The 14,144-nt window shown below is 35.3% G+C and overlaps 1 protein-coding gene across 2 annotated transcripts; it reads left to right on the top strand.

The window, feature by feature from the left end:
- Nucleotides 1–2,186: 2,186 nt before the first annotated feature.
- Nucleotides 2,187–13,661, top strand: LOC111674139 (ER membrane protein complex subunit 8/9 homolog). Of its 2 annotated transcripts, none has more exons than XM_023433443.1 (2): nucleotides 2,187–2,454; nucleotides 13,502–13,661. In XM_023433443.1, exons 1-2 carry the CDS (start codon nucleotides 2,245–2,247, stop codon nucleotides 13,526–13,528), a joined length of 237 nt encoding a protein of 78 aa, XP_023289211.1. In that variant the 5' UTR covers nucleotides 2,187–2,244; the 3' UTR covers nucleotides 13,529–13,661. The 2 variants fall into 2 exon arrangements, with proteins under 2 accessions (XP_023289211.1, XP_023289212.1); XM_023433444.1 differs by lacking the exon at nucleotides 13,502–13,661 and adding an exon at nucleotides 3,210–3,238.
- The last annotated feature ends 483 nt before the right edge of the window (nucleotides 13,662–14,144 follow it).

Raw genomic sequence — 14,144 nt, 5'->3', positions numbered from 1 at the left:
ATATACCCTAATACCACCTACATTCATTGTTTACAACCGATGTGTAAATGTTTATTGGCAAAAAGCAAAAAACGTATTTCGTAATTTTTTGAAAGCAATCACTTCGCGTAAGTGGAACCTAAGTAGGAGTGCTTGTTTAATGGATATTACAAAAAAATGTCACCTGAAGGGTACTTCACTCCCTTGAGGGGGTGCAACATTGTTGAGCAATATTGTGTTGTCACCGTCCTTATAGAGAATAGGTTTATGCAAAGTTTCGTCGAAATCCCTCCACTGCTCCTACGAAAAATATTAAAAAAACCGATTTTTCGCTTAACTTTGGGGGGTTGTTTCACCCCTTAATTGTGGACAATTGCAGATATAAAAACACGTGTCTCTTAGATTTTTGTGTTCTTCAACATATATGAAACGCAATAAGATCGGAGGCGGACACTTGGGAATGTTCCGTTGTTAGGGTTTTTTAGGTTTGGTAGGATGTTTTGTGGTAGGCTGTTATTCACTTGTTTGTGTCACGATTCTTCTATTCAACTGTAAAAGCTCGGCAGATCGGAGGCAATCACAATGATAGAGTCCGAGCTGTCTTTCACAATCGAAAATAGTGTTAGTTCCTGCTTCAGAGTTGTCGTATTGACAAGGCCGAAGGTACGGATCTACACTTCTTTTGTACTCTTTTTCTCTGAACCTGCCTCGATTGACTTCTGTCAATCGAAGGTATGGCTCTTTTCTTTTTCTTTTCTTCTTATTTTGCCGTTCTAATATTCGTGTCTTTGTGAGATGCTGCAGTAGCACAGTCCTAGGATTGTGTTCGAAAGGACTATAAATTAGGGATGCGATGGCTACCACAATGGCAGAGATCGCTGGGGTTGGGATTTACTTTGGAATTTTTTCTTTGTAAATTTTATTCCATGAATAATTACTACTTCCGGTTTACTCCGGTTTTACTCCTGCCTATTTGAGCTTTCCAAACATATGTCCAATTGGGACTTGAATTTATCCTACTGCTATTCGATTTCTAGTATGTCTATTCCTATTGATAATTGAATCTAATCTTTCTTTTAGAATTTGACTCGGTGTCTCCCGGAGTCTCGCGGCCTCTCTCTACTTCTCGACCTCTTCCTACTTCTCGGCTTTCTCGCACCGCCTACTTCTTCGGGTATTGTGCACGCGTCGATTGCCGTCGATTTCGGTATCGCGCAGGCGCTCCCAATTCGCCCCGTTACAATATATACGTATAGTTTGTATAAAAAATATATATATTAGCAATATTGCTAATGAAACAAAATTCTTTATCGTGTACCCGAAATTATTTGCGACTTCATTTGATACGAGACGCGATCATATGATTATTATAAAACAAAATATCTGATGTAACTATGTACGCAATAGTTGCCATGTGACTCAAGTTACATACACATCGATCTACACTTTTACGTATAATTTCATTTTCTAGCAAAATTTAATATAGCACCTTGGTATTCTGCCAGTCTTTTATAATAAAGAAATTTGCCTAACCGAGGGTTAATGTCTATTAATTTTACATTACATCTTTTTCTTGGCTTGATAAGAAAATTAGGCAATAAAAAGTTAACTTTTAAATTGCTCATTTACAGTTTTGGGTTACAGAAAATGAACTGCACGTTATTAATACACCATCCTCCACAATTTTATACGCCTTTTAAGTCATATACGTACTTTTCAAGTCTAATTTCATTTTTTCAGCAAAATTTAATATAATTCCTTATTGTTACATCATCAGGAAACTCGGTAGAGTTTCACGCCAAATACATTAAAAAGCATGTGCGTAAATAAAAATGTTATACTTGCAATAGTACTATTTATGTAATGTTTTACAATTTCATTTTTATCATTCATTTCTCGGCTTAGAATGAAAATTAGATTATAGAGGGTTAATTTATGAAATTTCTTGTTTACTTACAGCTGGTCGTGCGAACATTGCGAAATATCTCTCAATCACAGAAACTCAATCCGGAGGAAGCGAATGCTAAACGATAAAGCACGAGTGGCGGCGCAACTCATTTCTGACAGAGATGAGTTGCGCCACCATTGAGAGTTAACAGGTGGCAAGTACGTTAGCCGCCCACGTCAACCATCGGAGGGCAGCACATAACGCGATCACGCGACCCCCTGCCCGTGAGCAATCTCTCAACTCATCTCTGATTCTCTCTGCTCCTAGTATTCGTGACCCCCTGCCCTGGATCAAATTTAGTTAATTCTTGGGAAAAGATGGCGGACATTTTCCTTTCGGCCCGCGCGTTCTGCAAAATTATTTTACATGCAGCAAAATATCCTCACTGTGCGATTAATGGAGTTCTGCTGGCACGACAGAGAGGAAAAGGAGATGGCAAGTCCGCAGAATTACACATCGAGGACGCTATCCCACTTTTCCACATATGTCTTCACGTCTCGCCTATGGCAGAGATCGGCCTTACCTTGGTACTGTCATGGTTTTTACTATTTTTTCACGCTCTTACAAATCATTTATTCGTCTACTACGTAAATGATATTTTTAAGTATTCTAATAAAAGTACTTTCGAGGATACATCTTTAGTTTCAAAATTGAATGTTGTGGTCATATCATTTCATTTATAATCCTGCTGCCCACTCGTTTGGAATATCGGGTTATCATAAATGTATTTCTATCTCTCCCAGGGATTTGGAAGATGTATTGTTTTGGATGTAGTGTGATGAATTACAAATCTGAAACATGTCTGAACATATCATTGTCCTGGATAATGTTATTCAATTGATAAATATTTCCCAAAAGAAGTTTACTTAGATTTCTATTTGTATTTTAAATAAAGAGAAATGGTTCATTTTTAATATATTTACACATGTTACGTTACACTGGTTTTATAACTATGGGTGTTAAGTCACGTTACCGCTGTGTTATGCCAATGTTTCTATAAAATGAGTAAAACAGTATTTATGTGGCGTTTAATATCAATAATTATAAAACCTGTGAAAGGTAGCATATGTAAATGTACTTATCGTCACATACTGTAATAGATAGCTGATTTTTTTCAGAGATCAATGTTTTTGGTTATAATATTTTCGATGAATTAATCTTATGGAAAATATGTTATTTGCATTATTTAACTTATTCATCAGTTTATAATTCATTAACTTTCAATATTTAACGATAGGGTACAAAGTTCCTACTTTACTGATTGAATTTTACGATTTTTAAGGTTGCGCATAGAATTTGAAAATCAGGAATGCCAGCATTAACAATGCTTTGCAGACTGCTGTCATATATGATTTTACCAATCCAGGATCACATACGTGATTTTGCATAGTTTGTAGTTATCAGCTGGTATCACTTAAGTGGGTTACTGGTTGAGTTGTGTATTAGTCAAAGTGGATTTAAAAGAGAATAAAATATTATGGGGAATAATTGCTTATGGGCCTGTTTTATCTAATGTTTAACAGATAATTTAAGATAAAAAAAGTTTCGAAAATGTTTAAAAATGGCAGAAATTTCTGATTTTTTTTTCATGGTGTACATGATTCCAGGAGAATGACGTGACTAGAACGAAAGAATAAGGTGGTTCTAGAAATGATCGCTTAAGAACTGACTCCACAGATTTTCAATGAACAAGATTCAGATTCTAGTTTAAAAAAAGCCAATAGAAATATACTTTTTTAAATTGATTTTTAGGCTTCAACCTTTGATTTTTTAAACAAGGATTTCTGCAAAAATCTGTGCCATTAAGGTAAAGTGAAACACGTAGAGATTTGATCGACATCAGTTAAAAAGATTCTTCCAAATACTAACGTTACAGATGTTCATATTTATATTGACAGTTGTGCCGAATTATATTCAGATATTGTACTTAATAGCATGTTCCATATGTCGTTTTCATAGAATAATTATGAAGAAATCGAAGTAAAACTCCAGAAATCCCTTGGATTCATGGTTTTTGATGCGGTAATTGACTGCTAAGTGTTACCCTGTGCCATCTGTAATTTCAATGCCAACTAAATTTTCCTTCGGAGACCTTGTCTTACACCTTCGTTTTAGCAAAGAAGCTCGTAAGAGACTTATTTTGCCTTTATCCTGTTTAATTGCGAGTTTCTTGATTACTAGAGGGTTCTAAATTATTGTACAATTGTCCTGACACTTTCGTTTTTCATATTACAGTAAGCTGAATTAAACAAATGTCTTTCAAAAATTCAAATTTTGAAAGTGTCAGGACATTTTTAGGTTCTCACAAGTCATGTGTCAAAGTTTCAGACAGTTCAGTCCAATTCCCTTAAAAATAGTATTTATTCAAATTGATTGATTTGAAGGGGGTTTCAGTTCATCTTAATTTTGCAATCATCTTTTCTGGTTTCAAAAATCTAAACTTTCTTATTTCGTTTTAAGTAACTTGTTTCAGACTTGCAGCTTTTATGGAATCATATAGGCTAGGAATAAAGAATCATAAATTTCCTGCCTTTATAAGTTGGCCATTTAGAAACATTTAAAAACTTTTTAGCTGACAATCCACATAGAATCACAAATAAAACAGTCCTTTAAGCAAATATTTTTATACCTTTTTATTTTCTTTCTAATCTAATTCAATTAAAACGTATTTTACAAGTTATTAACCCCATAAATATGACTTTACACTATCAATTGTAAACCAGCATTATAAATTTAATTAATGGTCGCAATTCTTGCCTCAACAAGAATATTATTATTGCATTATAAACGACTTTAGAAAACATCAATAACAAATGGTGAAATTAAAGCAAAAGATGTTGGCAAGAGGCCAGAATCTTTAAAGAACATGTGCAGCCATTAAGTGTTGAAATTAAAAAAATTGCTTCAGATTGATTAGTATTTGACCCTTAGCTGCAAAAGGTGTGTACATATATACCTACACATTTGGCCCGTTATTATCTGTATGCGGTCACGATTTTTGACCACATGTCAAAAGAGCTTAGCAGTGAAAGAGTTAATAATTACAATATTTATTGTTATTTTTATTTTAAATCTTAAAAGGAATTGGCATTATCAACTTGACAATAAATGTTTGGTTAATTACAGGGTTATAACAATTGAATTAAAGATAGACATTTTTTAATAAATCAATCCCAATAGTTACGATAGGCTATTTTGAAGGAATACATTATGATAGATGTTTGAAATAATTGATTTCGATTAATAAGTTTAAATGATTATTTTTTATTCCCGAAACAATATCCCATTGTTTGAATGGGTAATCTTTACTGTTTAATCAATTTAGACTAAGGGTAAATTTCGATTTTTTTTATGAATTATACAAAAAAAAAATGTATAACGTGTTTCTCAAAACAGCAGAATGTCAGTGGCATTAATAGCATCAATGATTTTTATCTGGTTGACTTCAAACTTTCACGTAATTTTTCTTTTTATATGATTGAGGTTGATATGTCAGAGTGTTGGGATATACTTCAAATTGGGTGTGTCACATATATCAGAGATGAGCGGGGAGATGTTTAATGCTATTGTTCGAAAGTGAGGCACGGCTCACTGGCGCCCTCTTCGCCCCTGTAAAAGTTGGAACTGCTTTCAAAGGGACGAAATATTCGTGACCGGTAAAACAGTACGTTATGAATGAAATGCTATCTCGCGGTCAAAATATGAACTGCTTTCAAAAGGGCGAGAAGTTTTACCGTCGATAAAAGAGTATGGTCCGAATTAATTGCCACCTAGCGGTCAGAAGGCAAACTGGTTTCAAAGGAGCGAGAACTTACATTATCGGTAAGGATATCCGAATGTAAAGCTTTCAAACTTGTGATTTCCTTATATTGACTGAGTATAGAAGCAGATATTTTAGAACAGACTCTCTTTATTAAGAAAGCCGCAAAATTAACAGGAGTGATCTGTCAATCTCATTTTCATTACCCCGACATCCTAAAATTCCTCGGTCCTTAATTGCAAGGGATGTTTCTTGAGCTCCGACACAAAATGAGAAAAAAATTAAAATCAATTATTTGGCGTACATTAATATCGAGACAGTTCGGAAGGTCGATGTATCACTTACGTTTGAGAGCAGGAAACACGACCCGACGAGGTCCTGATTGATCCCCCCCCCCCCCCCCTCCGTGTGTGGCGACACTAAACAGAAGATAATCGACTAATATTACATTAATAATGAAACAATTACTAGTCATATTAATGCGTTCGAATTGTCACTTACACTTCACACTAGGGATTGCAATATCGGACCAAAGTTCAATACCGGTATTCGGTATTTTTTAGATCTTAATACCGGAATACCGGTTTTAACACCGGTAGTAGGAATTTTAAAAGCGAAAGAAAACACAGATGTTTCTTTGTTTTATTTGCCAGTTTTATTAGAGTAAATATCACAAAAAATTTGTAACTTTTAAATTATAACAGTATAACAAGAATCACAAAAAAAGTAAAAGAATAAGGAACATTTATTTAAATCACAAAAAAGTGTACATATCACTATTCAGTCCATGATATTATTACAAATTTTTGAAATGTGATCTTAAAAAAATATAATGCATCAATTGTACTGTCATTAAGCCTGGAACGTAATTTTGTGCAAAAATTACCAGCTGTCGAAAACGCTCTATCAGCATCTACGCTAGTTGGTGGAACTGTTAGCAATGCGCGATATACTTTTTCCAAGTTTTTACCTCTAAATCCCTCATCTTCAAATAAATCAATTTCTCGTCGGATGGTTTTGGAAATAACTGATTTCTGTATTGTATTTTGGTTTGTTGAAATTTTTTTAGTTATTGTTAATTCTAATTTTTGTTCAAGAGACAATTCCTTTTCACTATCGACATTAGTGTCATCATCATGTTCGATAACTCTACCGAATTCTTCTGAATGTGGATAGGTTTGTGGGTAAAAAATTTTAAGAAAATTGACTATAAACTTGATCAAATTGGAATTGGTTAGTTTCTTTTCTTCTTTTTTATTTTCATTTTTAAAATCATTATAATTATGTAAACACTGTAGGAGATTTTCTATTTCGGTATGCCTTTCTTCTGTGATTTTTGAATGTAATATATAATTCTTCAGATAGTGACGTGCTGTTCTTTCAGTGACTGCAACATGAAATTTATTGTTGCATTAGCTGTTAATAAATTAGAATCTCTCTGACATAATGCCTCCACAGCCAGTTTTATTGGAAGTAGAGCTGATACAGTTCTGGATATTAAGTCGAATTCACTATCGTAAAAATTAATTTGCAGGTTTAAGTCAATTATTGCTTTTTGGATTGGATTTTTCAGTTTCAAAAATCGTTCCATCATTAGGAGTAAACTGTTCCAACGTGTTTTAGAATCTAATATCAACATATGTTCTGTTTTATTTTTAGTTAGTATATATTTTTGTAATAAGGCATTTTTTGTAGGGGAACGTTTAAATATTTTAACAATTTTTCGAACTTTATTAATTATACGTAACAATTCTTGATGAGTTAATATTTCATCCTTATTAGCAATATCTTCTTCAAAAATTACATTGTCACTATCTTCATTGTCAGTATCACCCCCCACTCTCTTTAAAGTCGGAATCAGAAGTTTCTGTATCCACAGTATTTGGGTTCTTCTGTTCTTTATTTCTTTGGTACAATACATCTATTGTACAATACTCCTAATTGAATTCCATGAGCATAGCACAATTGCTGATTTGCATCAATCAACTTTCCAACTTTTTTCATAACCGTTGCTCCATCAGTCGTTATGGATATAATATCTTCTTTCAGGGATAATCCATGTTTCCCTAATATAGATTTAAGCACTTCCACACATTTTTCGGCTGGTATATTCCCGAGACATGTGTAAGTCCTATATTCCAAATTTTTTTTTCAGAATATTTATATTTAAATAGCGTCTATTTTTTACACTTGTCCATTCATCAAATGTAAGACTAAATTTTTCACCATTTACTTTTAATTGTATTAACTCGTGTTTCAAAGAATTTGCGAACACCGTTACTGTAGATTATAACAGTTCTTATAGTATTAATTGATGTTGGTTGATTTTTAAAACCTCTGGCGGATAGTGACTTTCTTAATTAAGTAGAAGTGCAAAACACTCGAAATGGCAAATCATCTAATACTGTCATTTTACTTAAAATTTAATCCAAATTATCTTTTTTTTTCAAAATAATCTAAAATCCCTGATGGCTTGGGCTTAGAAACTATGCTTAAATTTGTATTTTCATCGCAATTAGATTTTTTCCTCTTTAACAAATTTGTATCATGATTCGTTTTTAAATATGTATGGAGTCCGCTTGTACTTTCTCCATTCACTTTAAACCATATTTTTTTCATCATATAAATAATGAAACCAAACCGAAATATTATCAACATATTTTTTATGTTCTTTAAAGGTATTCTTATTCATTATTATGGGTTAATAAAATATATGTATATAACAAATCTGAAAAATATTTTGAACCCTAAAGTATGATATGCAAATACAATGTGAATAACAAACTCACTAATTAAAAAAAAAAATGTCGAAATTTTAACTAAATTATTACGCACTTTCTTCACAATTACAACCTTGTTTTCACAGATACGAATATCCGACTACGAATCCTACGCGTGTGCAGTATCGCTCTGAGCTGTAGTAGGACAGTTTTGGCTCGCCTCCTTGGGTGATTCACATATTATATCACTTCTCCAGACTGTACGATGCAACTTTGTATTCACAGTCTAATTCATTTCGCCAGTTAAAGAGACATAAAATAAAAACGTATACTATTTGGCTATATTGGCGACCTCTGAACATATGGTGGAGACAATTAAAAAAATTTCTAGTAAATACCGAACAACCGGTATTTGAACTAGTGAATACCAGTATTACAAAATTGTACAAATGGCTGAAAATCCCGGTGTTCGGTACCCCGGTATACCGGTTTTGCAATCCCTACTTCACACAGAGGAAAGTGGCCCGACGAAGTCCTTAATCCAATCGCAGCAAGTTTTTCTTTTAACTTTTGGTAGATATTGTTACAAAATCCGGGTTGTACATCATATTCTGCAACCCATCGCCTTACAGATGACACACTCGGAAAATTGCAACCAGCTTGTTGCAGCCTTCTGTATGCTGAGGCAGAATAATAAATTTCTCTCGCCAAATCTTTCTCTTCTTGAGAATATATAGCATTCTTCTTATGCAGCTGTAATTTAATCATAGTCTTTGCAACCGGATTTTCACATTTCTTTTCTTCCAATAATGCATTGACGTTGGTGCGACTTTTCTTTAATTTTTGTTTTAATAAATGCTCTCGTTCGTGAGCACATTTGAGTTCTTGTCGGAGTTTTTTCGTTCTCTTCCTCAGAATAGCATTTTCTTTCCTTAACTTCTTTACAGTATTGTTGAGTGTATCGGAAGTAGGAACATATTTCACTGGTTTTTGGAAGACATCAATAATTTGGTCCAATTGCTGCGACGATGGAACCTCTCCAACATTTAACCATTCCATGTTGTTATCGTCGTCGTCTTTTTCAAAAAATAGTTTTGTCGATGAATAATTGCGTCCGGACATCCTTTCCTGTGGCAAGATTTCGTTGAGGGATTCATATGAAGTATCCCTATCTTGCAATTCAAGGTGTAGCACGTCTTCTGTTATTCTTGAAATTCCTTGTTGTTTGTGAATGTCGATGATCGGCTGGTGAGGTACGTCTTGTTAGGGAGTCTTCGTGCTTTTCTCTGCTTCTGTAGAATCATCGTGTCTTTTTCATTTTCCCCCTTCGCAGATATTTTTCTTCTTCGGTTGTTGTACATGTCGGGGAGTTTCAAGGGCGGCTTCATTCACATTATCTTGCATTATCATTTCATTGTATGGTATCGGGACCACAAACCGTTTTAACCCTCTATGGGCCGAATTTTTGTTTTAAATATAAAAAAAAATTGAGGAAACGAAAAATGAACAATTATAAACCTATATATGCAGATGAAAAAAAAATTTCCGTTTAAATAATTTTATTACAATAAATTCACCATGTCACTTTCAGGTAGCAACGGCCTATAATGTTTGCACTTCTGTGTATAAAAACTTAAGTGCGAAATTCTATAAAGCAGTTTGCACTTGGCGTTAAACATAAATGTACATTGCATTTGGAACATTTTATTTTCGGAACTCCTTTACACCCGGACTTTTTGCAGCGTCCTCCGTTGTCCGAAAAAATTGAGCAATGTGCTACTTCATCTTTTCGCACGTTTTGTACTGGTAGTGTGGTATTTGGTCTCTTTTTTCTTTTTTCTTCTAATTGTTTATATACGTCAGTTGAAGCAGGGCGCCCTCTTTTCTTACGGGTTCCTTTATACTCCTGACATAAACAGGATGCAATGTCAGTTTTAAATTTCAATAAAGCATATTGACGCCCGGGGCTTACAGAATGCGATGAACAGTCTCGCTTATATAACAGCTAAGCATTGACCACCCTTAAATCTAATAGGTGAAACATTATGCGGTGGTACCACTTCCTTGATCGAATTTTTATTCGATACAATGCTATCAATGAATCAACCAAGTCTACTCCACCCATGTGTTGATTGTATATTTTTACTACATTTGGACGTTGTACATCAATAATTCTTTTCATTTTTTTTGTCCCATCTATTCGCTATGTCTATTGGTTCTATTTCGCAAAATGTGCTCATCAAATGAATAGCCTTATCATCATACCACTCCACCGCATTTATAGTGACCCTGTCAATAGATGTAAAGAGTACCTCATGACTTCCTCTGCCCTTAGTTTTCATGACTTTATCTGACGAAAACTCAGTCTTTTAGTCGGCATATAATTTTAGACGTTATAAATTTGATTTTTCTTATGTATGTAATTCATATTTTACATATATTACTTAAAACAATAGCATAAATAGATCAGAACAGAATATGCTATACAAGGTGTCCCATTCTAAACTATTCATTAGAATATTGTACTAAGCGTGGATTTAATTGAAAAAAGTTTCGCTAAAAGTCGCACGGCTTCGAGAGTAAAAAGTCGGGAAAATATGATCGATAATTTTGTATTTATAATGGTAATGTGGCAGCAAGCAATGCTTCTTTTGTTAGTTGATTTGTATTTTTTCTTTTCTCAATTCTCTTGTTTAAAAACCTATAACGTTTAAAAGGACCATTTCTCGACTCACTCAAAGGTTAACACAGTTTCTCCCAATTTATTGCAAAACTAAAAACAATTTATTATTATAAATAATATTTTTGCTATAGGATGCTACAAAGTTCTTTTCTTCCCGGTGCATTTCGGATAACGCAAAAAAAAAGTAGCTTCAGAAAAAGGATTAAAGAAAGGTAAAAAAGTAGATTCTTTTGGAAACAAGCAATGAATTTACGAAATCGCAAGTTTTCATGGCGCTTAGTTATTACATATCTGTAACTACATAGGTCTTGTTCTTGTAGAATATAGTGCAGAACAATAAATGAGAGGAAACAGAGTTACCCTTTGAGGTTGTTGAAAAATGGGTCTTTTCAAAATTGTAGGTTTTCAAAGAAGAAACTATTAAAAAATGGTAAAATGTAATTCCATAAAAGAGAACAAGCGTTGCTTATTGTTACACCACTATTATAAATATTACATTTTCCATTAGTCCCCTCCCCCTGCCCTCAAAAACCATAAAGTTTGTACATGAAACGTTTTTTAATTAGACCATTGCTTTGGAAGATATTCTTATGAATTAATTAAATAGGATGCCTTGTATAAATTTAAATACAAAGTTAACGAAAAAATAAAAATGAAAGATTACCTACAATTCAGTCGCGGTTGTTACGTAGGCACCTTCCGTACCCTAACGTAGGGAAAAACCCTATTTTTCAATCACCGGAGCTAGCCATGGAAGTCCAAGTACAGAAACGCGATTAGGAAACTCTTGCGAAAGGATCCAACGAGTTCATCGGCCAAACGGCTCCAAAAGTCATCGACCGACCCGGGGCAAACAACCTGATGACTCCACAACGCATCAGCACGACTCAGAAACGCCACCCTCACCTGGGCCCTAGGAAACCCCCACCAATTGGAACATCCTGCTAATAAAACCAGCAGTCCGATCAAGACGGCATGTCATTAGTCGGAAGTCTTTAGTCAATTGTCAATAAGTCAATGTCAGTCGTCATCGAAACTTCGAGTGGAACTCCTGGTCCCCGGTACTCCGTTCCTAGCGAGTCAGAGACCGAGACCATTGGACTCCCTGCCAAGGACCACTATCCTGCGAGCTGCAGTAGCGCCATCCGGTACTCCAGCGATCCAACCACCGAGTCAGGACTAGAGGGCGGCACTGTGACTTCCGTTGGACGGGAGGCTTCTAGGAGACCTCCAACCCTAGGGCACGCCACGGGACGAAGGTGTTCACGCACAGTCATCCGACCGGGTCGATCAAAAGAGACTGTCACCGATTACGGCCGCTGAACAAGCCAGGTAGAGGATCCTTCGCAAGCTCGATTCATCCTCATTTTCATTCTAATTTATTTATTAACCCTTCATCTCCGACCAAAACCGAATTCAAACCATTATCGCGATTTCCATGCCTTGCTCCGGTTAACCGGATAGATTAAGAATCCATCGACTTCAATTAAACAGCTGAGCTCGAATCTCAGCATCGCGAAATAGAATCACGCGCAGACCGCCATTAAGACAGTAAAAATTCCCGCGTCGGCACACCGGCGTCCAGTAACCTGCCGCCGCTAAAGCAAGCTATTGCAACACCTGAACCGCCACGAAGCGGAAGTATACTAACTTAGAGAAATTAGGTCAAGGCACCTCGGGCGCCCTTCCAGCTGATTGTAGTTCAGACCTCACGTACGAATAAATGCAAATCCTAATACAATAGCCACATAGCCATTCGTCCGCACCCCTTTTTTTATTCCTTACTCCCCTAGATCCCACCAGAGGAATTGATCTAGCCGCTCGGATCAATCTCCTTACAAACTTAAAATATTCGTTACGCGCAAGATTTGGGTAATTTTCATCTGAATTACCCCGGCCTCGCCATCCGCTCGGCCGCCCCGTAACACGGTAAAAGTGTAATTTCTGTATTTCAGAAGAACGAATTGAATTATTGATATTTCAAATGTTTAATTTAATTTATGAATCATTTTTCATTATTAGTATTTCTGTACGTATGTATTTTGGTTACATTTCGTGAAAATAATTGAAAAAAAAAAAAAAAAACCGTATTGAGCGGGGATTTAAAGCCTACCGCCTTGCGCATTAGGCTACCAACTGTCATGTGGAGAAGAGTTACATTGTTTTGGTCTTATGCAACCGTTGCAAAGAAATTTCACTTTAACAATAAGTTGGTATCTAAGAAAAAATTGTTTTCTCCTAAAGATTACAATAAATTACACGACTGAAAAGCGAAAAGAATATGAATATTATAATTATTTTATGAAACGTAATAATACGTACTCATTCCAATAGACCTTTAGATGCGAGCCCTGTCTCGTTCTGTTTCGTGGAATGGATGCACGAATCTTAACAGGCGGCATAATTTTCAGGCACAATACAAGCGATCTAAGTTTTAAAAAATGATCCGCACCCGACACGATTGAGCTGCGACTGCCTGACACGACCGTTACGTCGTCTGCTATGACTAAACACGCGGGAAAAAGAGGCGGGCGACGAGGAAGAGACATATAACTCAGTTGCATAGTTGTAAATGACNTTCGTATTTCGTTTACAGCTATTGGTTTACAACTAATGGTGCGCGTAAATTTTTTTTTTTTATGTTTCAGCTACGTTTGCTAACTTTATACGATCCTTATGTACTATTTTGCATTTTCGATCACTAATTCTAATCTTAATATTATTATTATCTAGGATGTCTATAATTTGAAAGGGTCCGGGATACTTGTCGTCGAGCTTATTATATAATTGAAAAAATAGATTTTTAACGAAGTGAATCGAAAAAAACGTGCTTGTGATATTTTCAATGCTAAAAGTCCATTTGTGAAGCCGTCAGGTGACAGCGCGATTGGTCAGAATCATTAGCGAGCAGATTTAACTGTGGTCAAACGCGACCAGCCACGGCGAGTGGACAAGCAACAGAATTTCTGTACGTGGACATGTGTCCTTTGCATGTGACCATCATACACATTCCTGTATGAAATACATTACATACTCACGGAAACATTCATACAC

The sequence above is a fragment of the Orussus abietinus genome, unplaced genomic scaffold, assembly GCF_000612105.2.
Source record: "Orussus abietinus isolate OABI.00-Male unplaced genomic scaffold, Oabi_2.0 scaffold490, whole genome shotgun sequence".
NCBI classification, from domain to species: domain Eukaryota; kingdom Metazoa; phylum Arthropoda; class Insecta; order Hymenoptera; family Orussidae; genus Orussus; species Orussus abietinus.
The sequence above is the reverse complement of the archived record's forward strand: the minus strand, read 5'-3'. Positions and strand labels throughout refer to the sequence as shown.